Source organism: Plecotus auritus, assembly GCF_963455305.1.
Source record: "Plecotus auritus genome assembly, chromosome: 1".
Taxonomy (NCBI): Eukaryota; Metazoa; Chordata; class Mammalia; order Chiroptera; family Vespertilionidae; genus Plecotus; species Plecotus auritus.
In genome coordinates this window covers 244,550,929-244,567,039 of record NC_137770.1, presented here as the reverse complement: position 1 = coordinate 244,567,039, position 16,111 = coordinate 244,550,929, and the positions used below count along the sequence as shown (strand labels likewise).

The following is a 16,111-nucleotide window of genomic DNA, read 5'->3' as shown; positions in this document are numbered from 1 at the left end:
CTCCCGTTAGCGAGGCTTTTATTCAGGAGGAAGTCATCCTACACGCCCTTGCCCCGTACACCAAGTTTTAAAAGTTATAGTTAGTTTAGACACAACTTGTCCGCTAGATTTCCCAGTTCTTAGTATGCTTTTCGTGGACTTTAAATTTGCAGTCGCATACTGAAAGGGGAAGTTGCCGTGGAATAACTGCACTGATGTTAGCTGTCTTTTCAGCAGCAGGAAAATGTCTTGGGACTAAATGGTCTTTTGTAGTCGGTGCTCTGGTGCCTCTTAATTGTGTGAATCGTTGGTGCTGTGGTAACGTGAAGAAAGCATAGTAACGACTGAACGAGGCCAGGAGTAACAGCTTTCGGTTACCTGTCCTCTAGCTGCCGGTTTGCCAGCTCTGGGCGGGTTCCCAGAGGAAGTGCTGGGAAGCCATCCTGAGACCTGGTGTCGTGGGTGCTGTCGGCAGCGCCGCCTTTCCCCGATCGCCTGCGCCCGCCAGGCCTCACTGAGTGGCTGCCCTCGCTCAGCTGGGGAGGCAGGTCTGTGGTTTTCAACCACAGCCTGACTGGCCGCCCTGCAGTGCGGGCCGCTGTCCAGACAGGCGCTGGCCCCTGGCAGACCTCCCCAGTCCTGTCCCCTGCGCCCAGGGGTGCTGTTCCCCAGGCGGCATCAGGAACCGAGGCTTTTGTGCAGGTCCGGCAGGCACGTGCCTTTGGCTGCATCGCCTTTGAGGCTTGAGAATGACTTCATGGTTAATGTGTTCGTTTCCTTGCAGTTTGAACAAGAAAATCAGCGCCTCATCGGTGAAATGAACAGCCTGTTTGACGAAGTGAGGTATGTGTGCAGTCCTGCCGGCTCGTGGCCTCGTGACCACTCCAGAACCGGGACCTTGCTCCACTTCCTGAGGGCCTCCCAGTCCTTCCTCCCAGACAGCTCCACCAGCTCCACCTGCGCTTCCCCCAAGTCCCCTCCTGCCCCTCAGCTGGTCTGGGAGGAGCCAGGAACATCTCTGCTTCGCCAGGGCTGGAGCCCCGCTTGCTGCCCACAGCCTCGCACCTCTGCCCCTGTCACTGCTTCTGCTGGGGCAGCGTTACCTCCAGGGCCCTGTCCATCCAGCCCACCCTGCTGCCCCTGACATGGGGAAGGCGCCACCCCAGGTAGGGTGCCCTCAGACGGGCCAGAGGGGGTTCCTCTTCCCGCAGGGAGTGGCCAAGGTAAATACACCCTCCCCTGGCCCACTGAGAGGAAGGGGTTCTCAGCATCCTCACGTTTTCTCTGACTCCCTCCATGTGTCACTGGGCACAGTCGAGGCGCAGGCCTGACAGGCTTTGCTGTTCGTAACTGGGTGCAGCCACATGCTCCTGGCCCCTCCCTCTGGCCCAGAGGCGGGCACATGGGATCAGCACCCCACTGGGCTGGAGACATTCAGGGGAACTGCCCACCCCTTCCCCAGCCTGGCGTGGTGACCCCTCCTCTCTCACCAGTGACAGTGTCCCCCTCCCTCTCACACATCTTCACTTAAAAGGGATTTCTTTAGAAATGTGTGGCCTTCCTGTGACGATTACCAAGTACTAGTAGTTCATCTGTGATCTCTTTTTTAAATGAAGGCAGATTGAAGGGAAAGTGGTTGAAATTTCCAGACTCCAAGAGATATTCACAGAAAAGGTTCTACAGCAGGTAAGAAAACCGCTGTTTTAGGGGATGAGAGGAAGGTCCTGAGCTCCGGGGCACCTCCGAAGGGGTCTGTCTGGGGCTGTGCGCGCGGCCAGGTGCTGCTGAGGCTGCCTTTGCGGCGGAGCTCCTGGCCACAGCCTCTCGGTCTCCAGGCGGCCTTTGTGGGGGCAGCTTTCCAGGTGGACCCCAGCTGGCCCAGGCCCGTGCCACGGAGACCGGGAGGGAGGTGCGTGATCTCGGCCCCGCAGGCCCTCAGCCGGCAGGGCAGCCCCTCCGAGTATGGCTCTCCCATCTAGAAAACGGAGTGGCCGCGCTGTAAGGTCAGCGATCACCTGCGGAAAGCATCCAGCCGGCTCCGGCCGATGGGTGGTAGCCTTTTAACCAGCAGTGACACAGGGCACCCGGCCCTCCAGGTGCCGGCCCTCCAGGTGCCGGCCGGGCCCCTCAGCTGCGCGGTCCTCCGGGAGCTGGGGTTCTCGTCAGTGGTTTCCGTGCCGTGTCTGCCTGCAGCTCTGACAGCTTCCAGCCTGCAGCTGGCCAAGCCTTCCCGACCTGCTGCACTTGCCCTTATTGGAGCCTCCACAGTGTGTGCAAGGGTTTAAAGCAGCCGTGGGCAAACTATGGCCCGCGGGCTGGATCCGGCCCGTTCGGCTGTTCTATCCGGCCCTCGGAGCCGGAAGAGCGGAGGGTTCTCTTGCTCTCCCCTCCGCTCCTTTACTTTGAATTTATATCAGTTCACACAAACACTCCATCCGTGCTTTTGTTCCGGCCCTCCGGTCCAGTTTAAGAACCCATTGTGGCCCTCGAGTCAAAAAGTTTGCCCACCCCTGGTTTAAAGGCAGTGCCTCCCCCAGCTTCTCGGGTTTCTAGACCTGAGGAAAGTCAGGTCTGTCTGGGGGTTTTCGCCTGTGTTGCCCAGTTGCTCACGTTGATTCTCTCAAACTCCCACTTCCTGGCTCTCTAAGAGGGTGACAGCAGCGGGCAGCGCCCAGTGTCCTGTGTCCCACTCACTGCTGGGTCAGGTGGCTGGAGGCTGCTTCCCCCACAGCACGGCGCCCCCCATCAGGCTCCCCAAACCCACGCTCTGGACAGTCCCTCCCTTCCTCCCTCCCACTTCACACTCTCACGCTTCACACACACACTGTACACACACTCACTTCACACATGCTCTTTACACATAAACTCACATACACACTGTACACACACTCTCACACACATACACACTGTACATATGCTCACACACATTCACTCTCACACTCTTCCCCACCCCTAAAGGAAGGCGGCCCTCCCGGCCCCAAGCCCCCGGCTGTGCCTGGCTGTGCCGTGCCGGGCGCTCCTGGGCCAGGGGCTCCCCGGGAAGCCCAGGCCCGCCTTTCTGAAGCGCCCCAAGTGTTGGGGTGGAGTTTTGCAGACACCCTGCACCCCACTGTGATGTTAAGTTTGAGCCTCTGAGCCACAGGTGGGACGGTGCGTGTGCGTGAAGCCAGCGCGTGGCTGAGAGCACGTGCATCTGAGGCTGCTTCTCCGCACTTCCCAAGAGTGAGACCGGGGGCACCCGGCATGGGGGCCGCTCCGTGAGCCCCTCTTACCTGCTCCCCTGGCCGTGGGCGGGAGAGGAGGCAGAGGAGGTTGGGCAGGGTACAAGCTCTGGGGCCCAGTCCTGTCCTGCACTGGGTGGCTGTGTGACTTCGGGCAACTTACTAAAGTTCTCTGAGCCGGGAGTTCCCTGTCTGTACCGCAGGGGTGCTGTGAGGGTGCACGGGTTCGTGTGTGTAAACCACCCTTCGTGAGCGGCCGCTGCTGTCTGTACTGACGGGCTGGGGCGGGGTGGGGGGGGGCAGGCGGGGGGAGTGCTCATCCGCCCTCTCCTTCCAGGAAGCAGAGATTGACAGCATCCACCAGCTGGTCGTGGGGGCCACTGAGAACATCAAGGAGGGCAACGAGGACATCAGAGAGGTGGGTGCTCCAGGGCCCCAGTCTGATAGGCACATGGTTGGGCAGTAGCATTAGCCTCCCTGGCAGGGCTGTCTGACCTGCTACCCAGAGGAGCGTGGGTGCTCCCACAAGGGTCTGACCCGCTCCCTGGACCAGAGGTGGGTGCTCCCGGAGAAACCTGTCAGACCTCCACCGAGGGGCGAGCCCGGGCGCTGTTTGGAGGCCCCACAGCCGACTGTGGAGGGACCTTGTCACTTGAGTGCGGCTGGGGTTTGAGCTGCATAGACGGCTCCGAGGCCACACCATCCATTGCTGGGACCAGCCAGAAGCGTGGTGCCCTGAGTCCGTGCCTTCAGTCTCAGCCTTGGCTCAGGGGGGCCGTCTCCGGGGGGCGGGTCCCCAGGAGGTCTTGCAGGACCTCCGGGTGATGGCGACCAGGGAGGGAAGGGCCGGCCTTTGGTTTTGCTTCATAATTAGCCGTCTGTTCAGGGTAAGCATAGGATGGACAGCGCAGTCAGGGGGTGGGGAGGAGGGATGCGGTCCCTGCGCCCGGGCCCCAGGAAACGCCCGTCTCCGTCCCCAGGCCATCAAGAACAACGCAGGCTTCCGCGTGTGGGTGCTCTTCTTCCTGGTGATGTGCTCCTTCTCCCTGCTCTTCCTCGACTGGTACGACAGCTAGTCCCGGTCCCGGCTCCGGCAGGCGCAGGCCTGGCCTCCCCGTGGGCCTGTGGGCCGTCCTGGCCAGGTTGGACCACGGCGGGCGGCGCTGAGACACACACGCTCCACTAAAGGGACACAAACCAACCGGGAGTTTTAAGCCCACTTAGGAGCTGAACGAGCAAACAGTGAACACGGGCAGGTGGAGAAAGGGGAGGGGTGGTTATCCTGTCTGACGGAGGCAGCTGTGGAGGGGCCGCGCCCGGAGGGCACCACGGGTCCCGCTCCACCAGCATCTCGGGGCTCAGAGGAGGCACGGCCTGCCTCCTGGCCTGACTTCCTGCCGCTGGGGCCAAGGAGCTTTTGTTCAGAGAAGGGAAGGGCCCCAGAGGCCGGGCCTGCTGCTCTGTGCATCGACGCTCTAGGAGACGTGATGGGACCCGGGGTGTGATGGCAAGCACGGACTGGAGCCCCGTCTGCACGGCGTCCGGGGGCCCGGGGCCACCTCGGTGTGGACAGCCCGGCCCTGGGCCTGTGAAACGCGTGCTGTGCAGACAGTCTGCTGGGCAGTCTCGGGGACCCTCACGTTCTCTGTGTAAACGAACTACAGCCAATAAAGTCTGTGTACTCGAAACTGCAGCTGCGCTGCCTCGGCCCCGTGAACTTGCCTGCAGACAGCAGGTGTGGGAGCCCTTTGCCCCGGGTCATCACTGTGTGCGCAAGCGCGTGCACCCCCACAGCTCTGCAGCCGCAAGACAGCACGCGCCCACTGCCCTGCGGGTGCGGTCCCTATCCGGGCAGTGTTTCCGGACACGCTTGGGGAGAAAGCATCGTCTGCGTCAGAGCGCGCTTCAGGAAGTCATGTGCTCGCAGCAGGTCTCACGGTCATTTATTTCCGATCCACTAAAAACGGCACCTGTGACACGTCCACCAGAAACAACACATTCAAGTAACACGGAAGGAATGTCTGAATGTCTGTTCTATTTAATCGTCTTACACACTTACTTATCTACCTGGCAATTTTATAAACATATACTTTAATGTCAAGATTCGGGCTGAAACAATATTCTTACAAAGGTTGTGAGTTGAAATGTCATAACTGGACTTGCGAGGTGCCGCCCAGCCCCGCCCCCGCCTTTTCTGCCTGCTCCACATCGAAGGATTACATGTTTCACAAAATAAAGTGCCCCGGCCTCCAGCAGCGACACTTTCACTTTTCCCACCCAGCTGCTTGTTGAAAACCACCTTGCTAATAGGGCCGTTGGTGCACAGTTTTCATGACAGACGTGAACAAGGGACCAGTGGGCTGTGTTCCTGTTCAACACGTCACGACGAGGACTACTACAGGGACAGGGCGCTCTGCAGCCCAGGCCCTGGTCACCCGTTCCCGCGTCCCTCCCCCCACACACTGACTCAGCGACAGGCACTCAAGCAAAACTGGCCTGACAGTGACCTGGTGGCCCACGTCCTCCTCTGCACGGCTCCCCACTGGTGCCGTCTGACGGGGGCGGGAGCACAGCTTGCTCTGAGCAAAGCAGGGGCGCACTCTAGATGTGGCTGGGGCATTGGGTCCAGAAACGGCAAGGTGTCTAAAGAAACACTGCCAGCCCTGGTCAGGTGGCTCAGCTGGCTGGAGCGTCGTCCTGTGCGCCAGGGTTTGATTCCTGTTAGGGCGAGTACTAGGGGACACTGAGCCACGTTTCTGCCTCACGTCGATGCTTCTCTCTCTCACTCTAAAAATCAATTTAAAAAGCATATCCTCAGGTGAGGATTAACAAAAAAAGAATTCCGCAAACACATTATTTGTCTGAAACCCAAACCCCTCGCATGTCCAGTGTGAGTGTGTTTTTTGCCCGCATCCAATAGATCGCAGCGCAGTAGCCACGTGAAGGTTCCTCCCGTGGGAAGTGGCGCCAGCACTCCAGGCAGCGTGGCACGGACCAGGGATGCCCGGGGGTGGGCTGCAGCAAGTTGTATTTGCAAAGCAGCATTAGCAGACGGAAGCGGTTGCACCATAATGAGTAACCTCTAAATTATCGGTAGTTATATTTAATGACATGTCCCTCCGCTGCCTTCAGGCGGCCCCCGTGAGAAGCTGCCCACCCGCTAGGCTGCCTTCTCCGCGGCCTCCGTCTCCTGCTCCGACAGCTTCTCCTCCGACAGCACGGACATCCAGGGCGACACGGAGCGGGTGATGCTCTGCTTGGCCAGGTTGTAGTGGTTCACCACCGCGTAGAACTTGTCCGGGGAGTGCGGGTCCTGCTCCGCGTAGTAGGCCGCCAGGCCGTTGGGGATGCACTGGGTGTTCTGCAAGACAAGAGGCGCTGAGCCGCGTGGACACCGGGGCCAGGGTGTGCCTCCCATGGGCTCCTGCCCTGGACGCGCAGCCCTGAGCCACCATATGACAGCTGACCTAACAGGCAGGACCGAGAGGTGCGTGGGCCCCGGGGTGTGTGTCACCAGGGAGACGGGCCCTCCCACTTCACGGAAGGTCTTAGCTAGTTGTCACATTTTAAATCTGGAAAACAACAAAACTTTTGACACGCCCACCAGGAATAGCATTCGAACAGCTGGCTCTCAGCAGCCTGTGGGGTGCGGGGGGGGGGGGGGGGGGAGGGGGCGGAGCTTACAAGCAAAGGAGACCTCTGAGGCCGGAAAGGGGAGGGGGGAGGTGTGGTGAGAGCGAGAGTGAGGAGGAAAGGGACCGGACCGAAGGGAGAGCACTGGGAGCCCAGGTGAGGGTCCGAGGGTGAGGCCACACCTGCAGGGCCTGCTGGGCAGGGGGAGTGTGACCTCCGTCCACAGCACAGCAGGACGTCACCGAGGTCCTCAGGACACACAAACTCCCTGACAAGGAAGAGGCTCGGTCCCCACAGGCCTCAGGCCAGGGCAGGTTTCGTGTGAAATGTCACTCTCTGGACATTTTGCGGGAGATCGGGCTCCTCCGTGAGCAGCTACTTCCCGAGAAACTGGCAAAGGCAGTGTGTTCATCGCCCGGCCTGGGGCCTGGGGCCTGGGGGCTGGGGGCTGGGAGAAGCCAGCTCTGGAGACGGGCCTGCGCGTTTTCCGAGGCCACGCTCTGAGCCTCTGCTCCCTCCCCTTTAACATGGGCTGAGTCACACCTCCCAGGGTGCTGCGAGGACTGAGGTCAGTGCACCGCAGCTCAGGGAAGAAGCCAGGGCAAGGCCACGGTCTACAGTGGACAGGACAGATAGAGAGCCACAGGCGCACCTTGAGTGAAGCCCTTCCCCCATCCGTGCATCCTGACCCCGGCCACACGGGGCTCCGGGAAGTGCAGCACGTGCCCTGGCCGCCGGGGGGGGGGGGGGGGGGGGGGGGGGCGGGCGGGGGGCGGCGGACTCTGGCGGTGCCCAGCCTGCACTGCCACCTCCTCCCTCTGTCCACCTGCCGCTCCCTGCACAAGGACCCATGAGACCACCTGAGGCGGGCAACACCGCTGAGCAGCGAGAGGGGCCGCCACACGCCCAGGGTGGGACCAGCAGCCACGTAGGGTGCAGCCCACACCACAGGGCGGCTAGAAGAAAATGCTGGCAGGCAGCCTGGGCCTGGACCAGTGAGGCCACCCAAGGAAGCGTGTTCCCAGCAGCCCTGCACACGTGCGTCCCCACTATCAAGTCTTCCGCACACGCAAGTTCCACCAAGAGAGAGCTCGTGTGGCCACGGGCAGAGCCGACAGGCGTGCCCAGAAGTAAACCTGTGGGGCTGGGCCATGTCCCTGTTGTCTCTGACGCAGGGAAGAGGGGGCCCAGGCTCTGGGGTCACCTGATTTCTCCACGTCCTAACACGTGGTAGTTCCCAAGCTGTTGGTATTTGCTGCTGCTGTGAGGGTGGGGCCCAGGCTGACGTGCCCACACGGTACTCCCAGCACCACACGGAGACCACACTCCAGACCACACTCCGGAAATAGATGCTGAACATACGGATGGCCTCAGGGCGTGGCCGGGGGCACCACGACCGTCTACCCTGCGTCCTGTGGTAAGTGGGGTGTCCAGCTCCCCCACGGTGTCTGGCAGCCCTCGGAGATCTGGGGCAAAGGCCCCGGGAAGGCTGCGCTCAAACATGCAGAAAGGGGCAGAGGGGCCTTTCTCCCACTCACCCCTCCTCTCCAGCTTGACCAGGGCATGAGGTTCGGACCAGCAGCTCCCGCCGCCCCCCCCCCCGCCTCGTTCTCCAGGAAGGGACCTCCCCATGAGATGCCAGCGGAAGATGCCAGTCCCGAGAAAGCTGCAGAACAATCCCTCAGGGCTGCCGCCACATGCCCAGGGCTGGCTGTGCGCCAGCATCACCGGGCGGCACCCAGTAGACGATGCCATGCAGGAGTCTGCCCCTCCCCGCAGGGAGTGTCCCAGCCCAAGGGAGCAGGAGCAGAAAGGAGACCCAGATGCCCCTGGTGGGGCTGCCGTCCTCTCTGTGAGCCGTCTGTCTGGCTGGGGACGGGCTGTCCTCTGTGCATGGGGTCCCCTAGGCCATGGCTCCTGTGAAATCTCTGCCCCTCCGAGTCCCCAGCTCTGACCAGGTGCCACCTCCTGCCCTCCCCCTGCCTCCAGGTTCCGTCCAGGCCCATGTCACGCGAGTCTCTCCTCTGTGCCCAGCACATGGCCAGTCCAGACCCTCACCTCCTCCTGGTCCACAGCAGCAGCCCCCTGGCCCCTTTGCTGCCTCCTGTCTCTGGCTTCCAACTGGCAGCCTCCCAGGCCACCGAGGACCACCCATCACTTCCCCTCCTCCAGGGACCTCTGTCTGGCACCCCAGTCTGGCCCCAGCACGCCCTGCCGTCACCTGTGTGGGCTGCTGCTCCCCCAACCACCGGTTCAGCCTGCAGGGTCTGCTCACCAGCTCGTGGGTCAGGCCAGCCTTCCCCCTCCTCACAACTGCCTTTAAACCAGGGTGGGGAACCTTTTTCTTCCAAGGCCTTACAAAATCAACTTAAAACCAGCCTGCTGTATTTGATCATTTAATTAACTCACCCTAATGCCTTGGCAGGGCCAGACCAAACCATTTTGCGGGCCTTATATGGCCTGCGAGTCGATGTTCCCCACCCTTGCTTTTTTTAAAAAAAAAAATATGTTTTTATTGATTTCAGAGACTAAGGGCGAGGGAGAGAGAAATATCAGTGAAAGAGAATCACCGATCGGCTGCCTCCTGCTCGCCCCACACTGGGGATCAAGACCACAACCCGGGCATGTGCCCTTGACTGGAATCGAAACTGGGACCCTTCAGTCACCAGGCCGCAGCTCTGTCCACTGAGCCAAACCAGCTACGGTCCCCACCCCTGCTTTAAACCACGGAGGCTTCTGAGCCCCGGCCCAGGGTGTGGACAGGGCTTCCCCCACGCCCTGCCTGGAGGCGCTTCCCCGGCTCCCGGCACGGCTCCCTCCCCAGCCTCCTACAAGCCTTGCTCAAAGGTGACCCCCCTTCTAGAAGCCGCGCCCCATACTGCTTTGTTTTTACGTTTTCCGGTGCTTACACCCCCGTAACTCAGTGTACAACTGCCTTCAGTTTCTCGGGAGTCAGGGGGCCTTGCAGGCTCCTCCCCCAGGGGCTCCTGCTGTGTTCAGCACCGGGGACAGCAGCCACCCCAGCCCAGGCAGGCAGGCAGGCAGGCAGGCAGGGACCAGTGGCAGTGGGGGAAGGGCCTGTGGGAGCCCTATGGAGTCCCCAGTATGGACAGTGCCGCACAGCGCACAGCGGGCGGGGCCAGGAACGGGACGGGGCCAGGAATGTGGTCCAGCCGGTCTGCTACCTGGGCGAGGGCCCTGCATCCCTCATGTTCGCGACGCCCAGACCCAAGTGACCGTGTGTGTGTGTGTGTGTGTGTGTGTGTGTGTGTGTGTGTGGCATCCGGCGTTGTGGAAGGAGGCACCACACCAGCACCGTGAGCGCCCACGAGCGTGGGCCACAACGCAGCAGGCGGACAGGGGACGCAGTCGGAGCCCCTTGTGGGCCAGCCCTACTCCCACATCCCCGTGGCCATGGGCAGCCCCCCTCTCTGGGCCTCAGCCTCCCCACGCCCTCAGCGGGCCCTCCCCTTTCCGAGGCCTCCCCCAGGTCCCGCCCGCCCTGCCCCCACCCCAGCAGGGCCTCCCCCCAGGACTTCCCCAGGGACCTGCGAGTGAGACGGGTGCCGGGTCCCCAGGCGGGTGCGGCTTTACCTTGAGGATGAAGCCGTCGGGGCAGAGGCGCTCGTACTTGTACACCTTGTAGACGACCAGGAAGACGACGCAGGTGAGGAAGGCCAGGGCGATGAAGACCAGCACGGAGACCTGCGGGCAGGGCGGGCATCAGGGCGGCCGGGCCGGGCAGGCAGGCAGATGCACAATGGGTGTCTCTCATACACACACACACATGCACACACACACACACAGTCTCATGAACACACGTAGGCAGAGAGACAGAGTCACAGGCACAGACACAGTCACACACACACACACACACACACAGTCTCATGCACACACGTAGGCAGAGAGACAGAGTCACAGGCACAGACACAGTCACACACACACACACATGCACAGTCTCACGCACACAGACACACTCACACCAGCATGTGCAAAGACTGTCTCGGCTCAGGAGGTCAGCAGAATCACTCTTCACTGAACAACTTTTCAAACCACTTTCGTTTGCACCAGACCCATATGTCACCTTCATTTTATAAATTAGCTGTTTTTAGTATTCCAGGCCCTTCCGTGAGAGCTGCGGGCACAAATATGATTAAGCCTCATGGACACTCAGACATGTGATGGATGGTTGCCCGTCTGACTGCCGCCATCACCAGGTGACGCAGCAGCCACCAGCTCATCAGCTGTCTTCAAACGTCTCCTGAGGCCTGGCCGCCGGCTGCGCCCTTGAGCAGGAGCAGCGAGCAGGAGGCAGCCCCGGGCCCCCACCCCTCTGCCCTCCACATTGTCCTTCCTGCCTGCTCGGTCAGCGTCTGTCCCCACCACAGAGGGCAGTCTCCAGAGCAAGGACACGGCTTCCATCCCCGCTGCAGGCCGCGTGCCCAGCCGGCACATAGTATATGCTCAGCTAACGTTTGCAAATAAATGCACAATGGCGTGTGGCAGAGCACAGAGGTGGAAGGTCCTGCCCCCGCTGGGGGGACGTGGGGCCTGGGGGACAACGGGACCCTACCTGGGCCTGGCAGCTGCTCACAGTCAGGCTGTGACCCACCCTGAGGACCCAGACTCTACTGCATATAAACCCTGTGCCTGGCCCTGGCCCTGGGAGACTGACAGGATGGAGCCGGGGCTGGGTCAGGGGAAGTGCCATCCACTTCTGGGGGCAGGGACACAGCCCCCTGGCCCCGGGCAGCCCAGAGAGGCTGCAGAGGGAGCCGGAGGGTAAGGCTGGGTGACAAAGGAGGTCAAGTTGTCCAGAAATGGGAGGGGCAGTGGCCCCAGGGGCCTGTAGTCCCAGAGGGAGCAGCAAGCAGGTTCCTTCAGGGCTTTCCAACAAGAGCAGGACCCTGCAGGCCAGGAGCTCAGAGGGGCGGGAGGGGCGAGGCAGAAACTCGGCCCCTGCAGCTGGGCTCCGCCTGGTTGCTCAGCTCCTCTGGGCTGGGGCTCCTGCCTGCCAATGGCTGGGAGAGGACCCAGCTCCCAGACTGGCGGGAGGGCCGAGGGCCCAATGCACACCTCTGAGGCCAGCACCTGGACCGCCGCGGCCAGCACCTGGGCCGGTGGATGGGGAGGAGGAGGAGGAGGAGGAGGAGGAGGAGGAGGAGGAGGAGGGAGGAGGAAGAGGAGGAGGAAGAGGAGGAGGAGGAGGAGGAGGAGGGGAGAGGAGAGGAGGAGGAGGAGGAGGAGGAGGAAGAGGAGGAGGAAGAGGAGGAGGAGGAGGAGGAGGAGGAGGGAGGAGGAAGAGGAGGAGGAAGAGGAGGAGGAGGAGGAGGAGGAGGAGGGAGGAGGAAGAGGAGGAGGAAGAGGAGGAGGAGGAGGAGGAGGAGGAGGGAGGAGGAGAGAGGAGGAGGAGGAGGAGGAGGAGGAGGAAGGAGGAAGGAGGAAGGAGGAAGGAGGCGTTTGCTCTTGCACTGCAGCTGTCACCTGTCTTTCCCGCGCTCACGCTGGGAGGTGCAGAGCTGGGCTCTCAGTGTCGGCCACACAGCATCCCCCAAGCCCACCACCCATCCCACACGAGTCCCCTCCCCACACTCACTCCCGAATCTTCCGAATCTTCCCTGCCGGGACCCAGCCACTGCTACAGCCCTCGGGGCCACGAGGCAGCTTCCGGGGGTCCCCACAGACGACAGCAGCAGGGCTGCCTCACCCGGGCTCTGTCGGGAGAGCTGCATTATAAGTATCTCCTGCGTAACGCTTTATATTTTGGGTGCACTGTTACAAAAAGGTCCATGGCACACGACAGGTTAAGCCCCGTGAGAATACAATCTCAACAAAACCTTAGCAAACTGAATCCAACAACACAGTGCACCAATCATGCATCACGATGAAGCAGGATGCGTTCCAGGAAGGCAAGGATGGCTCAACCCCCACAAGCCGATCACTGACGGAGCACATTAACACAACGGAGGGTGAAATGGAACGGTCACCTCAAAGGATGCAGGAAAAACATCGGACAAGTCAACATACATTTATGATAACAACTCAACCAAGGGGGTAGGGAGGACGCATACCTCCAGATAATAATAAAGGTCGTCTGACGTGCCCACAGCTGACATCATGACCCACAGTGAGAAGCTAAGCGCTTTCCCTCTAAGGGCAGGAACAAGACAAGAGGCCCACTCTTGCCCTCTTAGTCAACACAGTGTTGGAAGTCCCAGCCAGAGCAACTGGGCAAGAAAAAGAAGTAAAGGCATCCACATTGGGAAGGAAGAAGTAGAGCTATTTGCAGATGACATGCTATTATACACAGAAAACCCTAAAGCCGCCACCAAATCACTGTTAGAATTCGACAACAATGCAGTTAAGTCGCAGAATACAAGTAAGTGGGGTCGAAGGTACAAACTTCTGGTTACAGGTGTTCCCATACGTTCTGAAAGTCCAGGTCACACCACTCGGCTGTTACCAAAGACCTGTGTCCGTGCCTGTCTTCACTAACGGCAAGCGATCGGAAGAGGGTTCTCACTTCCGTGAGCAAAGGTGAAAAGCAGAAAAAGCACTGTGTTCGTTTTGCAGCGAGCCAGGACGCAGGCCCACTCCCTCCCCCGCGCAGCAAGAGGGCCAGCGAGCTCCTTCTCCAGAGCCACGCCAGCGTCGCAGCATCCAGCCCTCGGGCTGTGAGCTGTCTGAGCAGCTGGCTTCATCTCCGTGTACTCGGTGCATCTGTTAGCAAGATGTGTCTAAGCTCTCAGAAAGCCCACGCTCGTCAGGGTGTTACGTTCAGCATAAAACTGAATGTGATCAGGCATTGCAAGCGCCATGAACCAAATAAAGACACTGCGTGTGCACTGAATTTGGGGTCGTGGAAACGCTCAACAATTGTCCATGTAAGTTCATAGTAATCGCCTCTGCTCTAGGCCATTCCAGCTCACAGACGGTTCCACAGGAACCTGTGCTTTGTGGGGGGAAACCGGCGCGCGTCCCGGGGATGTGACGTGCAGATGGGGACATGGTGACAGCACCGTACGTGTGTTTGAAAGTCGCTGGGAGAGTAGGTCTTCAAAGTTCTCATCACAAGAAAAGAAAGGGAGGTGACGGATGTTAACTGGACTTAGCGTGGTGACCACTGCACAGTGTGTGTGTGGGGGGGGCATCCTTAAACCTGTCCCGGGAACTTGGGACCCTCGTCAGGGTTCAGTTCGGGGCACCCCATCTGCTTAGGTTTAAAAATAACCCGAGCTTGCCGGGCCGGCGTGGCTCAGTGGTTGAGCATCGACCTATGAACCAGGTCGCAGTTCGATTCCCGGGCAGGGCACAGGCCCGGGTTGTAGCCTCGGTCCCCAGTGTGGGGTGTGCAGGAGGCAGCCGATCCATGATTCTCTCTCATCATTGATGTTTCTCTCTCTCTCTACCTCTCCCCCCGCCCCGCCTTCTCCCTCTGAAAGCAATAAAAATCTTTTTAAGATAATAAAAATCATCCCAGCTCTCCCCGCGGGCTGTCAGGAACCACTTCCTGGGCCTCTCCTCGTGGAGCCCAGCCTGGGCCTTCTATCCGGGATCCTGGGCCTCTGTCAGCGTCAGGGGTGCCAGGGAAGGTTCAGTTTGTGCACACACTGTGCACGGTCACCACACTAAGTCCCGGGCCTCATGGCCCAGGAGCTCACGGAGCCGAGAAGTGAGAGTGGGACAGTCCCCAGAACAGGCGAGGGAGAAGGGCAAGGAAATAAATCCCGGAGGCAGCAGGAGGCAGCGGCGGGCACAGCCCTTCCCTGCAGCCGGTGCCCTGGCTCCCCCCTCACTCTGCAAACCCTGGGGCCTAGGAAGCTCGCGGTGGGAAGAGGAGGGCGTGGACTCCCCTGTGGCTACCGTGGTCCGAGGAGAGGGCCACAGGCCTCTGCAGAAGGAGCCCCAGGGCTCAGCACTGGATCCCGACTCCATCACCTGCCACCTGCCAGGTGAGTGACAGCAGGACGCCCGTGCACCTCACGTCCACGAGGGGAACGCCTCGCGCTCTTACACGTGTATCAGGAGAATGACAGGCTGGACAGCACGTGTCGGAGAATTGTTTCCCCCGAACCACAGAAGCCCTAACCCAGGTACCTGTGACTGCCTTTATTTGGAATTAGGGTCTTTGCAGCTGTGATAAAGCTGAGGTGGTCAGGGTGGGCTCGAACCCACAGCTTTAAACTGCCCGCGGTGCCGGGCCCGGGGGAAGTGTGCCAGTCGCATTGTCGGCCACCAGAAGCCTGCTCTCCACGCCGGAGGCACTCTACCTGGGACTAGACATGCGAAGAAAACCAGTTGTACTGAGCCCTTCCTCACCCTCACAAAAGTCAACCCTCGGGCAAGGATTCAAAATACACGCGTGTCCTTGGTCCAATGATCTTCAGTTCGGGGGCCCAGCCCATCCGATGGGGCTAAGCAAGCCTCCTCCACAGATGGTGTGGGGGACAGCGGGCATCTTCCTGCAGAAGAATGAAACTGCACCCTACCCTCCCGCCACACATGGAGAGTGACTCACAACGGAGTAAAAAAGATCCTGGCCAAAACCGGTTTGGCTCAGTGGATAGAGCATCAGCCCTGCGGACTGAAAGGTCCCAGGTTCGATTCCAGTCAAGGGCATGTACCTTGGTTGCAGGCACATCCCAGTAGGAGGTGTGCAGGAGGCAGCTGATCGATGTTTCTCTCTCATCGATGTTTCTAGCTCTCTATCCCTCTCCCTTCCTCTCTGTAAAAAATCAATAAAATATATTTAAAAAAAAAAAAAAAAAGATCCTGAATCTGAAAGCTAAAGCCATAAAACTCTTAGGAAAAAACCTAAGAATTAAATCTTCACGGCCTTGGATTTGGTGCCTTAGACATGACACCCAAAGCACACGCAACAACAAACATAAATAAACCAGTGGCCCGGTGCACGAAATCTGTGCACATTAAACGGGGATTAATTAGAGGAAATATTTTAATATTGCTATTGGCCCTTTCTCTATAATAGAGGTGTCAGAGATGAAAGAAAATTAGTAAAATGTATATGAAAATCCTCCTCCTGTCAGAGTCTGGGGTGTACCAAGGGACCCAGAGTCAAGTCCCCACCCACCCACATGCGCCTCAAAATCACACGAGACCCAGACCCAGACGGCCCCCACCCCCATTGGGCTAGCTCCAGACCGGCCGGTCCCACCCTTGTCAAGCCCCGCTGGGCAGGGGGTGCAGCCTCAGGTCCCCTGGCCCAGCACTGGGGCAGGGGGTGCAGCCTGAGGTCCCCCGGCATGGCACCGGGGCAG

At 60.1% G+C, this 16,111-nt stretch overlaps 2 protein-coding genes across 2 annotated transcripts in view; one reads left to right on the top strand and one right to left on the bottom strand.

Moving 5' to 3' along the window:
• The window catches only part of STX18 (syntaxin 18), a 90,808-nt gene extending 85,357 nt beyond the window's left edge, over positions 1 to 5,451 (top strand). Inside the window, exons 8-11 of the mRNA XM_080650960.1 lie at positions 764 to 822; positions 1,596 to 1,665; positions 3,538 to 3,618; positions 4,181 to 5,451. Of these exons, the coding sequence (XP_080507086.1) occupies positions 764 to 822; positions 1,596 to 1,665; positions 3,538 to 3,618; positions 4,181 to 4,276 (306 nt within the window). The 3' untranslated portion in view covers positions 4,277 to 5,451. The remainder of the gene's footprint in view (positions 1 to 763; positions 823 to 1,595; positions 1,666 to 3,537; positions 3,619 to 4,180) is intronic.
• Positions 5,216 to 16,111, bottom strand: part of NSG1 (neuronal vesicle trafficking associated 1) — a 22,731-nt gene continuing 11,835 nt past the window's right edge. The window contains exons 4-5 of the mRNA XM_080650977.1: positions 10,428 to 10,538; positions 5,216 to 6,561 (exon numbers count right to left, since the gene is read on the bottom strand). Coding sequence (XP_080507103.1) covers positions 6,361 to 6,561; positions 10,428 to 10,538 — 312 coding nt within the window. The 3' untranslated portion in view covers positions 5,216 to 6,360. The remainder of the gene's footprint in view (positions 6,562 to 10,427; positions 10,539 to 16,111) is intronic.